The sequence below is a fragment of the Branchiostoma belcheri genome, unplaced genomic scaffold (assembly GCF_001625305.1).
Source record: "Branchiostoma belcheri isolate BF01 breed outbred unplaced genomic scaffold, Haploidv18h27 scaffold2, whole genome shotgun sequence".
Lineage (NCBI taxonomy): Eukaryota > Metazoa > Chordata > Leptocardii > Amphioxiformes > Branchiostomatidae > Branchiostoma > Branchiostoma belcheri.
Genome location: NW_017803490.1, coordinates 2,478,880 through 2,499,236, shown reverse-complemented (window position 1 = coordinate 2,499,236; position 20,357 = coordinate 2,478,880). Strand labels below are relative to the sequence as shown.

At 44.0% G+C, this 20,357-nt stretch overlaps 2 protein-coding genes across 2 annotated transcripts in view; both read right to left on the bottom strand.

Annotated features, from left to right (window-relative positions):
• Window positions 1-10,990, bottom strand: part of LOC109468378 (location of vulva defective 1-like) — an 11,765-nt gene extending 775 nt beyond the window's left edge. The window contains exons 1-18 of the mRNA XM_019766628.1: window positions 10,919-10,990; window positions 10,407-10,494; window positions 9,446-9,642; window positions 8,605-8,829; window positions 7,390-7,957; window positions 6,939-7,099; window positions 6,206-6,445; window positions 5,622-5,882; window positions 4,995-5,155; window positions 4,584-4,676; window positions 3,934-4,480; window positions 3,453-3,606; window positions 2,845-3,062; window positions 2,263-2,437; window positions 1,690-1,834; window positions 986-1,467; window positions 498-658; window positions 20-274 (exon numbers count right to left, since the gene is read on the bottom strand). Of these exons, the coding sequence (XP_019622187.1) occupies window positions 20-274; window positions 498-658; window positions 986-1,467; window positions 1,690-1,834; window positions 2,263-2,437; window positions 2,845-3,062; window positions 3,453-3,606; window positions 3,934-4,480; window positions 4,584-4,676; window positions 4,995-5,155; window positions 5,622-5,882; window positions 6,206-6,445; window positions 6,939-7,099; window positions 7,390-7,957; window positions 8,605-8,829; window positions 9,446-9,642; window positions 10,407-10,494; window positions 10,919-10,990 (4,203 nt within the window). The remainder of the gene's footprint in view (window positions 1-19; window positions 275-497; window positions 659-985; window positions 1,468-1,689; window positions 1,835-2,262; window positions 2,438-2,844; window positions 3,063-3,452; window positions 3,607-3,933; window positions 4,481-4,583; window positions 4,677-4,994; window positions 5,156-5,621; window positions 5,883-6,205; window positions 6,446-6,938; window positions 7,100-7,389; window positions 7,958-8,604; window positions 8,830-9,445; window positions 9,643-10,406; window positions 10,495-10,918) is intronic.
• Window positions 10,991-11,560: 570 nt separating this feature from the next.
• On the bottom strand, window positions 11,561-19,322 carry LOC109468377. Its single transcript, XM_019766627.1, has 9 exons — window positions 19,173-19,322; window positions 17,161-17,329; window positions 15,206-15,340; window positions 14,512-14,790; window positions 14,242-14,420; window positions 13,454-13,598; window positions 13,140-13,340; window positions 12,583-12,822; window positions 11,561-11,772 (listed from the first exon to the last, which is right to left on the bottom strand). The coding sequence occupies exons 1-9, from the start codon at window positions 19,320-19,322 to the stop codon at window positions 11,561-11,563; spliced, it is 1,710 nt and encodes a 569-aa protein (XP_019622186.1).
• Between the last annotated feature and the right edge of the window lie 1,035 nt (window positions 19,323-20,357).

Here is a 20,357-nt window from a genome sequence, read left to right as displayed (position 1 = left end):
TAAGTGATTTCTGACTGACCAGAAAAAAGATGAAGATGATGACGAATGTAGAGTAGTACAGAGGTCCCATGACACGATCCACTGCCTTCATGTCGTCCGCAAAGACGCCCACGAACGGCCTCCCCAGTCCCATCTCAAACAGCACGTACGAAGTTTTCTTGAAACCGGAGAAACTCTCCATGTTCTTGCCGAATATGAGGATCCCGCTGAAGCTGTAGGCCACTATAACCACCAGCATGTACACGGAGAACCCAAGGGCGGCCCTGTATATCAGCTAAGGGTAAACGGGAAGATTACAACTACTCATTTTTGAAGATTTTTGTTGTATAAATATTGGATAAAAAGTATACCGTTTACATCTGTACAGCCGATATGTCCGCCCTTGGGCGTGACAAATCAGCTTCGCTGACCTAACCATTGCAGAAAGTCATTTAAATGCAAACGTTGTTTAACGCTATCTATTTCGGGTTGAAATATGCAAGATGAGTTATACGTACCCGAGGCAGAGCGAAGACGGTCGCAACACTCTTGGAGAAGTTGAGAACCCGCAGGATGCTGAAGGTACTGATGAAGATGGAGAAGGACAGAACCTCCTTGAAGGCCGCATCCCATTGGCTGGCAGTGCTGATGTCCACAAACTCATTGATGCCGAGAAGCCCTGGGCAAAATTACATAAATTAGACTAACAAATGACTAAATGTGACCAAAAAGCAGCATTCATAACAGCATGATGTCATGGATACTTTTTATATGTGATGTGAAAAGTTTGCCTTAACAAAATGTCATCCCATGATTTCGCATCACCCTTTATTCTAGTTATTGCACCATTGAGGGCAGTTTTCTACACCTTTCTTAAGTTTTCTGTTCTTCTTTAACGTTTCACCTTGTGCAATGCCTGCCAATCCTCTGAAATGGATAACGCTTTTACACGTGAATATGCTTGCTATGAAATTAATGACAGTTAAGGTGGTTTGTCATCAAGTACCTTTTGCCTGTTGTATGTCATCCAAAGCAGCTGCTGTTTGGATGTACCGAAGCGCGAATGTCACAATGACGGCTGTGGACATGCCGATGTTGCACAGGATCAGGATGTTCCAAAAACTGACGAAGTAAAGACGACCGCTCTTCTGCACGTTCAAAATCTCGGTAAAGCAGTTGTAGATGTAGACAAGAACGAAGACGATGTGGAAAATCATCTGAATGAAGTCGTGTGCTGTTTCGTACTGGAACAGCCGGAAGGTGTGGATGGTGGGCTGCATCTCAGCAGCGCCCCCTGGGAGGTACTGCAGGGTGATGACCACGGTGCTGAACAGCTTCACGTCTGGGTGGTAGAAGTTGATCCGGAGGGTGAGCGTGTCTGAAACCATCAGGATCCAGTTGGTCTGTTTTAAGAAGTCTATCACCGCAGCAGCCTGGTCAGCGTCCTGGGGCAGATCTACTGTGGAGAAGCACACTGAAGTGCCGTTTCTGAAAAAAAGAATTACAGTCAAAAGACTCAAAATTGCCCAGGAGATGTACTCATGTGTAATATGGTCCATGTAGACATATGGTCACAAACTTAGGGTCTTATGTCAACGGGATATCCGGATGAACTATCTAAGGGACCCCTAAAAAGTGGCCACGTTGGCTACGTAAGTTATAAGTAGAGAATATATTGGTATCAAATTCTGCAATCATATATTTACATACCTGACTTCATTGACAATACTTGTAGTCCCATTGTGAGAACAGTTCCTTCCGTTCTGTCGGCCAACAGCTTCATTTTGTAGGAACATCTGCAGCTCAGGATAGAGCTTTTGGCCACTGTGCTCAAGATCTATGTCTATTGGGTTCTCTGGAAGTAAATGGATATCCATGTGAAGTCTTAGTGAGAAGTGAAATAATGCGTATTGAATTCGACCAAAGCAGCTTTGGTCACACTATCTGAGCCTTCTAGTCCGAACGGTATTAGCAATGGATTATTTCGCCCGAATATAACTCTCATTTCGTCATCCTTTATTTATAATTTCGAGGCGTGGAGCAGAGAATGGTTTTGTCATACAAAAGGGTCATACAAATGTTTACAATGCAAGCCCTAGAGAGTTTCTACCACTCCAGACCCCCGGGAAGACAACCAGATCGACAAAGACATAGGACTTGGTACGAAAGTAGCAGAATCTAGGGCCCTGGACCGTGCAACATGGATGAACCTAACTGAAGGGAGCAAGGGCCGGGCTATTGGACTTATACGGCTGGCGGAAAGGTTTTTGGACGTTTTGTCACCTGGATACTTGGTGGTTCTCTCCAGGCGAACCGGTCCGATCCGGAACGCGTTGGTTCCGGCCGGAAACTGTTTGTCCAGCCACCTGAGGGTCTTCCCGCTGTACCCGCGCTCCGGGTGGAGGGACGGCATCAGGTCAGACGACAGCCACTCCCAGGCACCGTCGGCTGTGGTCACCTGCAGGCGGGGAATGAACTCAAGTATGTTAGTCCACAGACTCCTGAGCTGGCAGCTTACGTGAAAAGGGACGACATGTAGCCGTGACTTTTTCTCATACAACTTACTTATAGGCGGATGGTTTTCATTTCATTTATTCATTACTCAGAGCGTAACATATCACCACAAGGGCATTTTTCAATGTTCCCTGCGGGGATACATTTACAAAAAAAAACATTTAAATAACAAAGAAGAAAACAAAGATACAAAATAACTTAGATCACAATAATAATAACATAGTGGTAAAAGTGCTTCAAAACCATACGACAAACTAATGAATTACACGAAGCAAACAAAATTAGTATAACAAATGAAATAAATAAAAATAGGTAATGGGAATTTACATGTTCTGAGTGTCAATGACGTACCTCCTCATATCCGGATAGAAGGCTGTTCTCTAGTGATGTTCTGACGTAGTAGGCATGCCTGTCGAAGCCCAGAACGCCGATGTAGAAGGCATTGCCGGTGAAGATCAGCAGAAACACCAGGAGGACCAGGATGTTCCTACCCTGACTCATCCTCTCGGTCCAGTTCGCGTCATGGTCGGTTTTCTTCGGGGCTGGTGGCAAAACCCTCCGAGCTGGAACTTCAGGAATGGAAACAACATGAATGAAGTTAGCTTTATGAAATGCTATAAACAAAGGCGTGTCAATTTCAGTGTGAATGTTACTATTGTTATAGATGTTTTGTAGGCTTCTATATATATGTATATACATATCTCAAAACGCATCCTTACGCAACCTTATTTAAAAGAGGACTTTTAATGACTGCATTGTCGTCAATTGTAATACCGACGTGACTGATCATGACGATCTTCCTTTTTCAAGTTTCTGCCACAGATTATACAAATATCAAATCTATATATAATCTATATATATTTGTTGTGAAACAAGGCAATTTTGCAAAAGCGAATCGAATGGCCAAAGAATCGTGGCCGTCTACTGTGGTCTCACATGTGAAACCTGTGGAGACTCACCATCATAACCCCTGCTCTTCCTCTGAATATCACCAAGTGGAAGACGGTCTTTTTTGCCCGATAAATTCTTCCCGAAAACTCCCCGAACACAGGCTGTCACAGTCCCCACAATAGGCCCGATGACGACTGCCTTACTGTAGGCGATCAGGAAAATCTGCAAAAGTTCGTACATTTGTTAAGTCACAAGCGTTCTTGAAGCTTGCTAATATCATTAAGATATTACCAAAGCCATCCAATTTGCAGTAATATTGCTACATACCACTGCCATAACATCTCAGAACACACGGAAAACCCCTCCTCTATCCTGTAGTTAATCTATTGAACGCCTTACCAATAAAATTCCATCCCTATCTGGTCTGAATCTTGTAATTATTTGGTAGTATTGTTACCACCTGTGTGTCTGTATCTTGTGATCTCTGTGGAAAGCGTTATGCCTAAAGGGTATTGAAGTAAACGAAGATAAAACATGACTAATACCGACCTGAATGGGCTCCAGTATGAATGTAGAGAACATGAAGGCCAGGACAAAGTCCTTCAGCCAGGCCTGGCTTCTCTCGGCTCCAAACTGCAGACTGTACACGATCACGAACAAGCTGCTGCCGACAGACGTCAGGATAGCGAGGATCCACGCTATCGTCTTGAACGAAAATCGCCAGGTGGATGAAGATGCCGGCGTTTCATACAGACCCGAAGGGATCTGATCTACCAACGAACGCTGCTTGCGAAACATCGGCACAAGGATGGCGTAAACTGGCAGGAACACCGTGAACGACGTTGCTGCAATGCCAATCATTTCCGAAAGGCGGAAAGTGACGAAGCCGGCGTCTAGCAAAACGACATCGCTCGCGCCCAGTTTGTAGCCGTACCACATGGCGCTGCCCACCATCCACAGGGTGATCTGAGTCAGGCAGCAGACCATCCTCTGTGCCCGGCTGAAGTGTCTCACACCGGAGTTACACACGGCTGACAGGAGCAGGTGGTCGTCGTACAGAAGGTACGAAAATGTCGGTAGGGTGTACTCGGACATCCTAAGGTACAAACCACATGTTTCACATCTAACCAGCGCCAAAGACAGAGAAAAGAAGCATGGTCGCTGACCACTGGACTACACACGCTACTATCAGTACTTACCCCATTTCCCCACCAGGGGCTGCCCTCGTGGTCCTGATGGTCCTTCCGTCTCCTTTGCAGGAGGAGAGCCAGGCGTTACACGGGAAATAGAATCTGTAGGAAAAGGCCACAATCCATAAGTCACTTCTCCATAGAAATCAGCAACATCAACGTGCCCCATAGGCCATCAACTTGCTCTAGATAATCTCGACTCATTGAGAGCGAGAATTAACTGACCGAATGGAAGAAGTAGGGGTTGGTTACAAAGGGAACAATACCTGGCTCCATTTAGACCGATATAAAAAATCAAAGAGCCGAAACGTACATCTTGAGTGATTCAAATCTATCTGCAAAGGAATGGACTTGGCGGCAACGAGTTCGAATCCACTCTACGATAGTTCTAGGAAGACAAGCGAGTGCTACTGTACCCACCCCTGCGATGCCTGTTCGTCCCAGACCTTGATGTTGTCTATGAAGAGTGACTCCATGTTGCCCTTCCCGGAGCCGTCGTGCCAGACCTGTACAGACTGGAGCTGGCCGATGGAGGAAGGAGTCGACATGATGTGGTACGTGTCACCACCTCTGGCCAGGACCTTAAGACATTTACAAACGGAAATTAATGATTATGATCATTGTACATATTGTTTCTGCCTATTCTGCTACATTAACGCGTTAAGAGACTTAGATACATGAACAAAACATATTTGATTGAACTGAGATTCATCGTTTATACAACAGAACAATCAGGTTCAGTTGTATAAATCAGGGCATTACAGCCATCCCTCAACAGAGACGGGGGGCGCCACAGACTTTCTGTAACCTATGATCCACTGCTCACGGGGTCACGTGTGACGGTGTGTTATATGCATGACGTCACGGAAGCGGTGGATTGCTCATTCCTTGACAAAGACTGGAGTTGTACAGTCGAAAATTTGGGTGAGTCCAATTTTTTTGTGTTGGCAATTACAGTTCAATCTTGTTTCATAATGTTCCAACTATTAGAGGAAGGAAGGTTTAGTCGTCCACTAAAACATTATTGATTAAATAAATAGTTCTCACCAAGCCATCAGGGTTGAGTGTGACCATGGGTGTCCTGCCGTCTGACCCTGTGACCATGAGCCCGACCACAGACGCCGTGCCGGCATCAGGCTGTGTTCCCGTACGGACACACACCACGTACACATACTCCGCACCGGGAACTTCGGACGGGATGGTGGAGACGCTGGGAACGGCCCCCAGTCCGGGGTTTGTTTGGGCAAGCCTAGCTGCTTGTCCAAGAGCAACGCTGTCGGCCACTGCGGTACTCATAGCGATGTGGCTCTGAAAAAAAACAACAGATATTGGATTCTTTTTATTCAAGTTTGGAAAACAATTGCTGAAACAATGATGGCGCCACCACCAAACAAACGTAAAAAGGCACAAGTGAACAGAAAACAGCTTCAATGATTGTATTCAATGATGAAATTATCTGACAACAGATTTGAAAGCGCAAGTCCATCCCCAACCCGATAGCAATTTTTCAGTGCTTCCATGTCACTTAATAAGGATGTAATTGGTCGGAGAAGATAGAAATATGAGGGTCCGAAAGCAGCTATCGTACTTCATAGCACAAGTGTATTGGATCCGTAGATGTCTTGACGTACCCTGATGTTTATCTGCAATGTCAATAGTTGGGACACCAGAAACACCATCCACAGCGCTAAGATCGTCCCAAACACGGTATAATTCGTGGACAACTTGTCGATGTTGCTTCCAAACTTGCTGAAGTCAACGAAATTTGGAACCGCCAGAAATGATGTTGCCAGAACCACTCTGGAACTTCTGCCCTGCCGTGTCATGTCACACGTGCATCGTGTGGTGTCCTCGTTCGTTTGAACCCCAACCTGCGGTGCAGATCTATAGCTCAACATCTCACGTAATCAATTCACAGGAAAGGATTTTAAAAATGTATCAATTTTCTGTCAATGAAAATCATAAGCAAAAAGTACTAGTTAATTTGAGAAGAATGAAAAAAATATTTAGAATGAAAAATATTTATGAATGATTATATACACTCTAGTTTATAGTCATGTAGAACCCAAAAGACATGTACATTATCATGTAAGCCATGTTCAATATATATACATGTTCTATATTACCTTTAATAAATAGTATAATGTTAGTTTCGATACATAGAACTTGTTAGCATTACTGTAGACGTGTGAGAGTAGATGTTAGCTAGATATGTAGTACTGGTGAGCATGTATAGTACCTGTTACAATTGTTGTGCAATAAAGATTAATTGTATTGATTGATTGTATTGATTCTATGACGTGTTCAACCAATTGAACCAATGGATAAGATCCTATCAGATCAATGATAAAAGTCAGTAGGAACCTTGCAGCGGCGGCTGTCCCAGGTGTGGTTGTCCATTTCCCGCAGCAGACAGGAGACTGTAGCAGTCTGCAGCAGAAAGCCTGCAGAGTCGGCAGGGGGCGCTGTCGCACGGACCTCTGACGTCAGGAGCCGTCTCAGACCAGTTTGGGACAGGTCTCCGCCTAATCCAGAAAGAAAAATGATAAAAATCACTGTGTTTAGTGCTGGGGGAGTATACCACCATTCATAGCGTTTGGTACTGAATAATGCAAAAAGTATACGTTTATTGAGAATTCTTGCAGTTGATGATAATTGATAAAGTGAAAGAATGAAGAATAATATAACTTGAAGAACATAATTGAAGCTTCTCATATTAGCTCAAAACTATAGCTAACAGCTTAATTTTGACATTTAAAAGGATAGATCAGCAGCATCAAACTGCGTTAGGAAATGCATAATAGGCAACGGTTACCTTTTTTCTTTACTCCAACGAAGAGCCATCCTCGTTCCTTCTGTATCTCCGGTACGATTGATACATTGAAACTGGAGTAGACAAGGCCAAACGGCATTTCAAAACCGTCGTAATCAGTGACTTCAGGAGGTTTGACAGTTGTGGTGTAGTCGTAGTCTTCCTCCGTTGGGAAGTCGTGAAACCGGATGTACGCCTGCAGGTCTGAGTCGACGTCATCGACGGAGAATCGAATCAAAGGAACTTGACCTTCGTCTGAGATGTAAACGGCGTGATACGTCATGTCCGTGACGCCAGGCTTGGGAACCTTGGACAGAGGGAAGGACGAGCTGCCGGCACCAGCAAGGTTCTGCCTGTACGATGTGGGCAGAGTGTCGTGGTACTGTTGCTCTGTGTCGCTTGTGGTACCAAACTGTACCTTCTGTTTGACGATGACGGTGATGTTCGACGGGTCTGACTGACTCCCGTCGACGTCATCCGTATCCTTGGTGATCGTTACCATGACGACGGATGAAGATACTTCAGTTTTCTCGACGCTCCAGACAAACGGATCATCAACAAATGCCACGACCTGAGGGGGGCACGGGAATGAAATGTCCTCACATTTTACTGACCACAATCATGCCAAAACCTGTTCTAGTGACCACCACTATAGTAGGACCAGCTAGACATTGATATACAGTTATACCTGTACTACTGACCACTACTATAATAGCAGAACCACCTGGCCATTGATATACAGTCAAACCTGTATTACTGACCACCACTACATAAGGACCACTTGGCCATTGATATACAGCCAAACCTGTACTAATGACCACCTACACATAAGGACCACCTGACCATTGATATCCAGACAAGCATTTACTATCATTGTGTACTATCATTGTGACCATATATGAGGACCACTTGGCCAATGTGTGCACATGTTTGTGTCCCTTGGATGATTTTATGTCTATAGTATATATAGTGACCACCTGTTAACATTGACCAGATTTTAACAGCACACTAAGTGATCGTCTTGGGTAGCCTGAGTGTCAGCCTTGTTAGCTTTCGTCCACTCATCAATATCCGCTCCCCGCCGTTAGCGTCCGCCCGCCGGGAGCGGATCTTGGGGAGCGGACGAAAGCTAACAAGACTCAGGCTACTTCTTGGGCAGTTCTTTACTGAAATTGTTGCGTAAGCCGGAACGATCCAGCTTCAGAAACTTTTTCTTACCTTCATAGTGGAGCCCTCAGGAAGGTTGTCCTCCTTGGTAAACACGACAGACCCGACATCCTGGCCGATAGGAACCACACCGACATCAGGGATGCCCTTCTTCACCGCCATCAACACTCCGTCAGACCGGAAGTACGTACTTTCTCCTTCCGGTGGTGCCTCCTCCAACAGTCTGTCTGCTGCAGCATTCAGGAGCTGCAGCAGATCTCTCGTTTCCCCAATCACCTGCAGGTTGGGACAAATTTGGAAGCTCCATGAGCCGAATGGATTTTTGATATAGCAGTATCTGTGTCTTTATCTGATTGTCACAGGTTATCCTTCGGGCATTTCTGGTTAGACGTTGTGCCATAGGAAAGGCACTTAACGCGACTAATCCCTGGTGTAAAATGGGTACCTGTCTTTGGTTGGGGAGGTCAAGGGTAGTGGAAGGAGAGGGGCGAACTCAGAGTGCCCTCCAATATTGTGCCCTAGAAACAGTGCATAATAAAGGCACCCGCTGCAATTTTTAGGGCTTGAGGCCAGAATTTTCAAAGTCAATAATCTAGTCACTTGTCTACATATAAAGTTGATACAACACTAGGGACCTGGGCTGATTTTTAGGGTACCACCCACTCATCTTGGGACTTGTTTCTGCAGTTCTAAACGGTCAAATTATGAAATAATGAACCAAGTAATGTAAGCCAGTGTGTCAATATAATACAGATTTCCTTATTCAGAATATTTCCAGTTTGCCACCCTGAAATTGCATTGGATGTCTTTAATAACCCACTTAAATAGCCTAAGCTAACTGGCCTATGAGAGTATATTTTACATTTTCAGACAGGGAGAAACAGGTACATACCCGGGCCTTGAGACGTTCTTGTTCCTTTTTCTCCTGTATCAGCTGTTCCATCGGTGACAGGTCGGTAGACTGGGGGTCTACCAGCTTCTTTAACCCATCTGTGACGCCTGAGGAGAGGTCAAAGGTCGTCTCCTTGGCAACCGTCTCCCTGGTGCTGCTCTGAACCCGCAGTACGGAGGAGGTCGCGTCAGTCACTTCTGTAAGTTTGGGAAGAAACATGTAGTCAGATAAAATTGCTAACAAGACTGGCAATGAAAACAGACATTGTCATGGCGACGGTGGTTGCTGTTAGGGTTATTGTTTGCATCGCACTGCCATGATTTAATGATTTTGAGGAAGCCTTGGTACCTACCCTCCCCTGAGAGTATATTTTACGAGCCCCGGGGACACAGAAAGTAGGGCGTCGGGGCAGACAGGTTTCCCAAGTGTTTCCAGGAATGTGGGAATGTCAACAAACAGAGCTGGGAGACATTCCTGTGGGCATTCCATGCCTGTGGACAAAATTCCTGTACAATTCCTAGAATTCTTGCGAACTGCACACAATACTGTACCATTAGGCTCCTCCCTGAGACGTCGCCAAAGTGACTGATGAGAACAAAGTCATTATAATATTCTTATATTCTCTCTCCTAGTCATGCCTTTAGTTCAATGAACTGTAAGTTGTCCGCCTTGCAGTCATTTATGGCTTCATAGCCTTTTCTATAACGCATTATTTGACATCATGCTCTGCGTCTTTGTTGGTTTTGTTTCATTGTTTTAGTAGCAATTGATACATTGTAGAATCACACTGCATAGTAGATATGCCAAATGATCTGCCATGCCAAGATATTTTCTGATTTTCTGATAGTATCTCTTCACTTATAGATCTAAATAAGAAAACTCTATTAACAGTCTTCATAAAAATAACACATGGATAAAAGTACTTGCGTAAAAAAACGATTGTAACAGAAGAAAAAAAAACCTTGGAGAAGTTCCTTGCGATCCCCCAGAGACCCGCTGAAGTGGTTCACCTTCTCACTGAGGGTCTTGATAAGAACAGGGATCTCCTCCTGCAGTTTAAGGAATTGTTACGCCACATCTTAGAACAGAACACAAAACATAAAAAACGCGGAAAAACGAAGAATGCAGATCATACAATACAACTGAAACAGGAAATCGAAGATTTTAGTCTTCCTGGAGATACATGTAATCATCGGCTTCCTGAATTCTCCCAAGTCTACATCCAATACCTATTGCCTCCTGATTAGACCTTTGACCTCCTGTGATCCTGCCTGTCAATCTCCATCCAAGCCTATCCACGTGCTTTCAGCCTACTCTGTCCGGACAGACACACAGGCACACACTAGCTCAGCCACCCCAAACGTTGTTCCGTACCTTTGAATGACAATAAATGATGAAAACAAGCCTGACATGGAGAATTCAGGATTTATAGTTATTTACCTCTATTAAAAACGGGGCTTGTGTTGACCATGCTTGAGTGACGATGAAAGCAGCAGGTTGAGGTGTACTGGGCGGCAGAGTGGGGATTGTGGTCGTGGGCGACATGTTCTCGGTGGAAACTTCATCGTCCAAGTAATCAGACGATTCCCCATCAAGTGCTGTGGTGAAAAGTAAGAAATTGTCAAAAGGCCTACTAAAATGATCAGAATGTTGGGAAGACTTTTTATACTCCTCAGTAGGGATTCTTTCAGTCAGTTATCTGCTTGGAAAAAAATCTCATTCAGATTTTTAAACTAATCATAAATATACAAAACATGCTTCTAGATCTTGCCTACATTGCGCCGATAAAGCAACTCGTGTACCTCCGAAAACAAAACGCGTTGTTGTCTTTCTGACGGCTGTTGTTGAGCTTGTGGTCGACATCAAAGTTGTTGTAGCAGGCGTTGTAGTTGCAATGAAAGTTGTAGCAGAGGTTGTAGTTGTAATGGAAGTTGTAGCAGGCGTTGTGGTTGTAATGGAAGTTGTAGAAGGTGCTGTAGTTACTTTCGTTGGTGTCGTTGTTGAAGGTTCTGCAAGAAAGATGAGCGTGTAATTGCTAACACAAGAAGACGGATACAGATAATTACTGATGTTTAGGAGCAAAACAGACTTCCTTTAATATTTCAGCGGTAGCCTTTATTTCGTACCTTCAGATTGGCAGAAAAGATTCTGTTCCGTCCATGACCCATCTGCCGAGCAGGTTCGGGCTATGACGTCACCGGAAGTGACGTGATATCCCGGGGAACATGGGTAGGTGCAACTCTCCCCCAGGAGATAGGGGCAGTCACACACGGGCCCGGTAGTGTTGGCTTGGAGAGGTGGGTCAACACAAACTCCTGGAAATCCATCTATAAAAATGGGGAATTCGTGATTGTTTGTTCATTTGTCTCAAATTCTTGCCCTACAGCTAATTAACAAGAAACTGAAAATTAAGAATCATACAAAATATGATTACTCATGTCTATGAGCTGGCTCAGACTTCTTACTTGTTGGGTTTGGCTTTTCACAGTGGAAGACAAAAGATTCTATTTGTTGTAATGTGTGAGTTTCTGTGTTTTTTTCTTTTGTGTTGAAACAGGGAAAATGGAATTCGTTGGGTTCTTTGTAAATCATTGTAATCATGTGCCCATATGATGATATTAATCTGCAATATCTTCCAAAGTTTTACCTTGTGTACAGTTGAACTTCAACTCTCCTGGAACATTCTTGGTCGCGTACCCTGCACGGCTGATGTCAGCGATGAAAGGCTGGGGGTCCGTCCAGTTCATGAAGGGCTCGACATCTCCACTCCTGCCGACACCAAAACTCCCACCTTTCGACCAGCAGATCCAGAACCTTCGGAACTCTTCAGACGAAGTCATGTCTGAGCAGCAAAATCAACATTTACCACCAAGCACAGGAATAAAAATGACAAAATCTCAAAGCTTTATGATACCTTGTTATAGATAACTAATGTGCGAGATTTTGGATGTCGACCAGATTTGACCAAACAGCAAGCCTAGAGCCGGGCCCAGAAAAGTGTCAACCAATCATGGACAGTTGCCAATGGTGACAAGTGTGATTGACATCTTATTTTCATCAATATTAATTAGCTACGGATGGTGATTTTCTGGGCCGTTTTGAACCAGCGTGTGCCATGGCAACGTTCAGACTGTTACCTGGTGTGTCCTCCCTTGCAACTCCCGCACGTTGACTGCCGACTCTCTGGCTCTTAGACCTTCCGGATTGGATTTCTATACGGTATCCGCCTCCTCCCGGCACTTCTAGGCGGATGACCACGCCAGCCCCACTGGTGTTGACCTTGACCTCAAAGATGAAGGGCGGGGAGACGACCGGAGGAAGATCTCTCGTCACTGGCATGTGATCGCCATCCCCAAACTTCGTAATCGAGCACGATGCTGATAGGCAAAGGAAATAGTGAAACAGTACAACCAGGAAACCAGAAACAAGGGTTATATACGTGATATATAGAACAAACACTAAGAACAAACACTACTCCCTTTGACAAAGCAAAGACATGTAGAAACTGTATTGTAGAAACCAAGGAGAACTCCATGTAGAAACACACACGCAGAGACAGTCACTTTCAGATAAACACAACATACGCCTTTTACGACCTAGCAAGATCTCTAACAGGAACATTAAGGACATGGCTATCATTACTTCATGTCTTATTTGCTTTACATTTCTTTTGTATAAATACGCCTTTTTTTACCTTCAGGTTGGCAGAAAAGATCCGGTTCCGTCCATGACCCATTTGACGTGCATGTTCTGGTTATGACGTCACCGGAAGTGACGTGATATCCCGGGGAACATGGGTAGGTGCAGTTCTCCCCCGGCAGATAGGGGCAGTCACACACGGGCCCGATGGTGTTGGCTTGGGTCGGTGGGTCAACACAAAACCCGAAAAATCCATCTGAAGGGAGGAACAAAAGTTAAACCAAACCGGGAACGTGTGGAATATTGCTTGACAATGATAAGAAACTGCAAGTTAACTAGGTTGGACCCAATACAACAACAGAAACCTACTGTTAATGCTGCAGCCTAGAATCTCCACCCTCATGGCGATGCGAACATTCCATGACTGAGGGTAGAAGCGCACATAACGGGCTTCAACTGGGTTGTCCAGTAGGTTCGTTACAGGGGTGCGCTGGTCCGTGTTGCCTGTAAAAACCTGGAAAGGAAAAGGATAACTCAGATTATAGTATTCATGATTTACTCATCCCTAGATTTTCGTCGATGCAAATAAACCCAAAGTCTTCATGCTTCCCATCCGAAGAAAGCAAAGAATAATATGTGCACTGCTCTACTGTTCACAATGCTCAGGAAGTAATGTTTCAATAATATAGTTGATATATGGTTAGTTTAGAATTTAACAAAAAAGTAGGAAAATCCTTCATGTTTACGATACCATTTCTGAGCCATCGCCGTCAGTATATGTCGTCCAACTGGACCCATCCGCACTGTACAGGAGTTTGTACGACGTCACCCAGTTTGGATTTCGCCAGTGGCGACCCTGAGTACTGGTCCCAGTGACGCGCTTCATCTCTCCTAAATCCACCTAAAACAATAAGTTTTTCGATATAGAACAAGTGTGGACGATCGGCCAAGTGCTAGTAAATACGAGATCGAGAGGTTATGAGTTCGATTCCTTACATTCCTGTCCAGGACTTGTGTACTTCGGATAGGCACTACAAATTTTCCTCAAACATGCGTGCGGTGAACGGCACCGCTTTTGCCTCCATGAAGTTAGAAGGAAACGGTCGATTTTAAGTAACCACAACAAGATTTTCTCATGTATCAAAATGTTTACCTACCTGCAACCATTCCCCGATACTGTTGTTATCCGCTATCCAGGAGCCCCAGCCAGCTACTCCATTTAACCGTGCGCGGTAGGGCTTGTAATCGGTTACACTAGGACTACCTCTGATCGAAGATGCAGTGATGTTGTCATCAGGTATAGCACCAGACTCCATTCCAAGCGGAACCTGGCAAACTGTGAAGAAAAGAGAACTGATTCAGTTGGAATTCCCCTTAAAATGACCCATGAAGCCAATGGGTACTTGTTTGTAATTTCCTAAACCCACCTGTGGTGAATGTCCCATTGATAACTCCGTTTGGCTGATCGTCCTCGTCAAAAGAAGTCAGCGTGAGGGTGTATTCCGTGTTGGCCAGCAGTCCCTGCACTGTTGCTGAGGTGGCTCCAAACTCTGGCGCGGGACACAGGTCCTGGTACGAGCCCGACCCGTCTGCCGGCTGGTAGCGGAGCCTGTAGCGCGAGATCGGATGATTCCCTACGACTGTCCAGGAAACGGTGAGATGACCAGACGCGGCATCATCGAGGCGCAGTCCTGATATCAATGTCACTGGAAATATATGATACATTTAGTAACAATGACAACCTCTGTACTCTATAGTGACCTTCTGAGAATCTCCGGAAAATATCAGGAAGCGGAGAATGGAGCTGGCTGGACACAGTATCCGACACGCTGAGCTGTTAGCTAGCCAGCTCATCCTGTGGGAGTCAGCAGAGGGAAGGAAGAGTAGGGGCAGAAGAAGCAGAAGAACAACCTACATTGACACCCTGAAGCGGAATGCTGGACTCAGGGACATCTCTCTGATGGATGACAGAGAGGAGTGGAGGAGAAGGACCCACTGTTTCACGTGATGGCATCCCAGATGTCCACGTTCAAGGTTCAAGGTAGTAACAATAATAAAACATAGCAAGTAAACCAAAGAGTCACCAGTCTCTGACCAATCCAACCAACAACAGAAACCTACTGTTAGTGCTGCATCCAAGAATCTCAACCCTCATTGAGATTTCATCATTCCAGGTCAGAGGGTAGAAGCGCACATAACGGGCTTCAACTGGGCTGTCCAGCAGGTTCATAACTTGAGTGTCACTGTCCGTGTTACCTGTAAAAACCTGAAGGGTAAACGTATAATTCAGATTAGGAAATTTGAAACTGTTCTGTAGATGTTACTATTACTGACCAAACAACCTTAACACCGTTGATATTACATAAAAAAGGAGGAGCTTTGAGAGAAGATGATTGGGACGTGGCAGATTCTGTATGGGACAGTCAATTTTGGAATGGGGAGGGATTAAATGGACTGAAATATACTGTATTTGCTTCAGAGCAAATGTCGGCCTATCTACTTACAATATAACTTACTATATGACTTATCCAACGGATATCAGTAAGGCTTGCAGGACAGAATTAATAGAATTGTTTATTTTTGTATCTAAGTTACCTCATCTAAGCCATTGCTGCTGGCATATGTCTTCCAAGTAAATTCATCTGCACTGTACTGGAGTTTGTACGAGGTCACCCAATTGTCCACCCGAGGGCGACCCTGAGTAATGGTGCCTGTGAGGTGCTTCATCTCTCCTAAATCCACCTAAAAGGCACAATTATTTTCCCTTTTGTTAGAAAGTAACAAAGTATACGTATACACGTTGTACATTTAGTACAAGTTGACGGTAGCTGAAGCTGGATGACAAAACAATGACATTAAATCCCAAATTACCATGCATATCAATCAACCGCAGGCATCAAGGGAGGCATAGCGGCTGTAGACAAGTCCCTCCCAAAAATTCTGATATAGTTGACGGTAACAAAATGTTCTATCTGTCTAAGATCAACAACTAAGTTGAAACGTAGCACACAATGGACTACTTCCGAACAGGTTAAACGTGTATGTAAATAATTTTTAATGATATAATGCTGTATTTTATGTAAATGACTCCAGGAAGAATAGTGATGTATTATCACTAATGGGAGCTTCCTAAATAAAAAAAACAAACAAACAAACATGGAGTTAGAATGAGATGTTCCCAATACGGCAGAGTAGCAAACTTAAGTGCTGCGAAGGAATGAATTGCCTTCCATGACGTTAATAGGCCCTTTCCAAATAAGCACAACACTATTAAAAAAAATCTTTCAAAATGTCTACCCACCTGCAGCCACTGTCCGACACCGCTGAACCTAGGCATCCAGGCGCTTGAAAGTAGGTTTAACCGTGCGCGGTGGGCCTTGTAATTGGGACCCATATACGAAGAAGGGGTCATACTGTCGTCAGCTACTGTGGGAGATTGGGAGACTGTTATACCAATCCCAAACCGATGCTGACAGACTGAAAGACAAAAGAAAATTATGTTACATTTGGTTTTTGGTGTCTCCTGCAGCTGAAAATCTTAGCCGTATTTGCCAAAAAAAAACAACAGCGAGACAGTTTTGAAGAATATACGATACCAACAGGTGATTCGTCTATTCGTCTCAGTACATGAACACAACACTACAACCATGTACCAACACAGCCACATGTAACTAAATCTATTCTAACCTGTTGTGCATGATTCCTTTAATCGTACTTTAAATATTCATTCAAATCACGAAACAGACGAAAAAGTGTTTCCCTCTGGGTTAGCGCGTAGCAATGGTAAACTAAGCTGAAGGAAAAGTTTGTAATTCTATTGTACTAAACTCTCATCACGTTATGGCTATGCCTTTCTGCCTATGTTACATAAACCTTCATACATGCTCGTTTTGCCCAAAAAAGATAGGCAATGAAAATGGTCATGACCATCCCAAGAAAGACTTGGAAGCTATTGTGTTTTATACTGGACGATCTCATACATACGTCAAACATGGTTCCTATCCGACAGACTACGTAATTCGTATACAGTGTAGCACAAACCCGTTTTCCCGATGTTAATCATTTCACCTTCTCACCTGTGGTGTATGTACCGTTGATAACTCCGTTTGGCTGGTCGTCCTCGCCAAAAGAAGTCAGCGTGAGAGTGTATTCCGTGTGGGCCAGCAGTCCCTGCACTGTTGCCGAGGTGGCATCCGGTCCTGGTGCGGGGGTGAGGTCCTGGGACGAGCCCGACCCGTCTGCCGGCTGGTAGCGGAGCCTGTAGCGCGAGATCGGAAGTCTCCCTTCGACTGTCCAGGAAACGGTGAGATGACTCAACCCGGCATCATCGAGGGTCAGCTCCCAGAGCAATGTAGCTGGGAATATACGATATATTGATCAGCAATTATAAAACACTGCACTGGCTTTAGACTAGGTTCGACTTCAACGAATGCAGAAAACTAATTCAGCTGTTCGTGAAGCAGACTAGAATGTCAACACTCATGGGGAAGTGTCAATATTAAGACTATGCAGTGTTCTAAAGTCTGACCAATGCAACAACAGAAACCTACTGTTAATGCGGCAGCCTAGAATCTCCACCCTCATGGCGATTTTAACATTCCAGGACTGAGGGTAGAAGCGCACATAACGGGCTTCAATTGGGTTGTCCAGCAGGTTCATCACAGGATTTTTTCCGCCTGCATCAAAAACCTGAAAGGTAACCGGATTATTCAGATGAGGGCATTTAAACTTTTCTTTGGATGTTCTTCACTAAAAACGACCCAACAATCTTCATACCTGTCATCAGTAGAGGAGAGCTTTGTGAGAAGATAATATATAAACTGGACAGATGAGAGCGAGGTGCATTATGGCATTTCGAAGGGAATACAATCTATGGCTTCAATATACGTACCAACAGATATCAGTAAAGCTTGCAGGATAGAATTAATGTTATTTTTTTTATCTTCATGGGGTTTTTGAGAACAATTGTTACGAACATATTACCACATTTGATACTGGACGGAAAAGGTTGATATGGAACAGTCCATTTTGAAATGGGGAGGGATTATCTGGACTGAAATATGTTGTATTTGCTCCAGAGCAAATGCCTGCCTTTCTAGTTACAATATAAATTACTACATGACTTAACCAACGGATATTAGTAAGGCTTGAAGGACAGAATTAATGAAACTGTTTATTTTTATATCTAAATTACCTCATCTGAGCCGTCACTGCTGGCATATGTCGTCCAATCAGTCCCATTTACACTGTACTGGAGTTTGTACTTCTTCACAAGTTGTTCTCCCCATCCACGTCCCTGGGCAATGGTGCCCGTGACGGGCTTGGTCTCTCCTAAATCCACCTAACAGGCATAATTATGTTTACCGAAGGAAAACATATTGTTTTTGCTCTGTTTCCTCTTCTTCTCCAAACAAACAAGGTCAATGACCTGAACCAGACGGTCTATTACCATCGTAACTGGTGCAGAGTTTCATCATGTTGCAGTTTTATAGCAGGAGGGATTTAGACTCCTGCCACCATTGAGTAAGAATTAACAGAGCAGACAATATGCGAAGGTAAATATTTTTTTTTTCTTTTGGTAGAATGTAACAAAAACACAAGCGCAAATCTGGCTGATAATACTTGATAATACTCGTAGCTGACATTAACTAGGCGCCATAACAGTGACACATTAATTTCAAAAGCAGCCAATTAATAATTTCAAGTTAAATCAAAATGTTGCGTACCGTTGAGATGAAGGAAAATGACGTCGACCTTTTGGGTTAGATCAACTACGACGTTGGTACTATTTCAACTGCACTATACTGTGTACTAAAGCGTGCTATATTTTAAAATATAGCATAAAGCTGCGGTGGATCGGATGGAATTACCAAAACAAAAAAAAGACATTTCCAACTGAGCTGAACAAGATTTTCTGTCAAGATGTTTTCTTTTTTTTATTCAGATAGTTCTAAAGACTATACATTTTGTACCTGAGTGTTACTGCTGGTGAAATAAAGAAACTGAATTTTTATTCATTACTTTCTGTGTGCTACATTAAGCCTGCCCTAGTACTCCTACTCAACCTACTGTCAAGATGTTTTCCTACCTGCAACCATTCTCCGACGGCCTTGTGTGCGGGCACCCAGGCGCCCCAACCGGCAAATGAGTTCAACCGTGCGCGGTAGAAGTCGCGGTTTTCCACATGCTCCAAGGATGATGCAGTGATGCTGTCATCAGGTATGGCACCGGATTCCATACCGAGCGGATCCTGGCAGACTGGGAGGAAAGGAAATTATGTTCCAGTTATTACATTGAAGGATTTACAACGGCAAGTAGTCGGTGGCGGCCTTGGTCGCGGTTTAAAGATGGGGAGAGGGCTCAGTTGTTCCAGTTGTTTTTCAAGATGTCTTTAAAATGCCATATGTAGCGATCGAGAAATGTTAATTGCTTTTACCGCAAAATATGGCACGGCAACTTTGAAGAATATGCACTATCTAATGTCTAATGCATATGTTTAGACATTATGTGTAAGATCATGGACTATCGGAACGATAAAAAAAATTCCCTTTACGTTTCAGTAGTATTATAATTTCTTTTGTACCTTGGCAGACAAGATCCGGTTCCGTCCATGACTCATCTGACGTGCATGTTCTGGTTATGACGTCACCGGAAGTGACGTAATATCCCAGGGAACATGGGTAAGTGCAGTTCACCCCCGGCCGATAAGGAAGGTCACACACGGGCCCGGTAGTGTTGGCTTGGGTCGGTGGGTCGACACAAACTCCTGGAATTCCAAATATGATGAACAGAGGCAGACTACCAAGAATGGTTGAGATAATGATTGAGACAGGTCAAAGGTGTGTCAAAGGTGTCACAATTCAGAGAAGCCACTTTCAATGGGTCAGTCTACCGAGGTAAACCAATTTAAAGTGACTGATCGAAAGCTCTAGGTGGGAACAATCCATTACTTGTTGTATGTTGGACCACAATCTTCTTTCGTTTCCAGTTTGTAAATTAGGAACGCGCTTCTGCAAGACAGTTTTACACTTGCTGCATGGTAAAGTAAAATCTCATGAATGAGACTTTTTTTGCGGTGCTTTATAGCAATTGTCAAGGGCTAGCCCGGAAATAAACGTTAACATACAGCTGTGCATCTAATTCCATGGTCTTCGTACACAACCTGACAAAGTCACACAATACAACGATCCTTGAAAAAAAAGTAAAATCACAATATGTTTTAAATATAATTCTTAGTTAAATAGATTAATACTCAGTGCCAAGTATTATATCT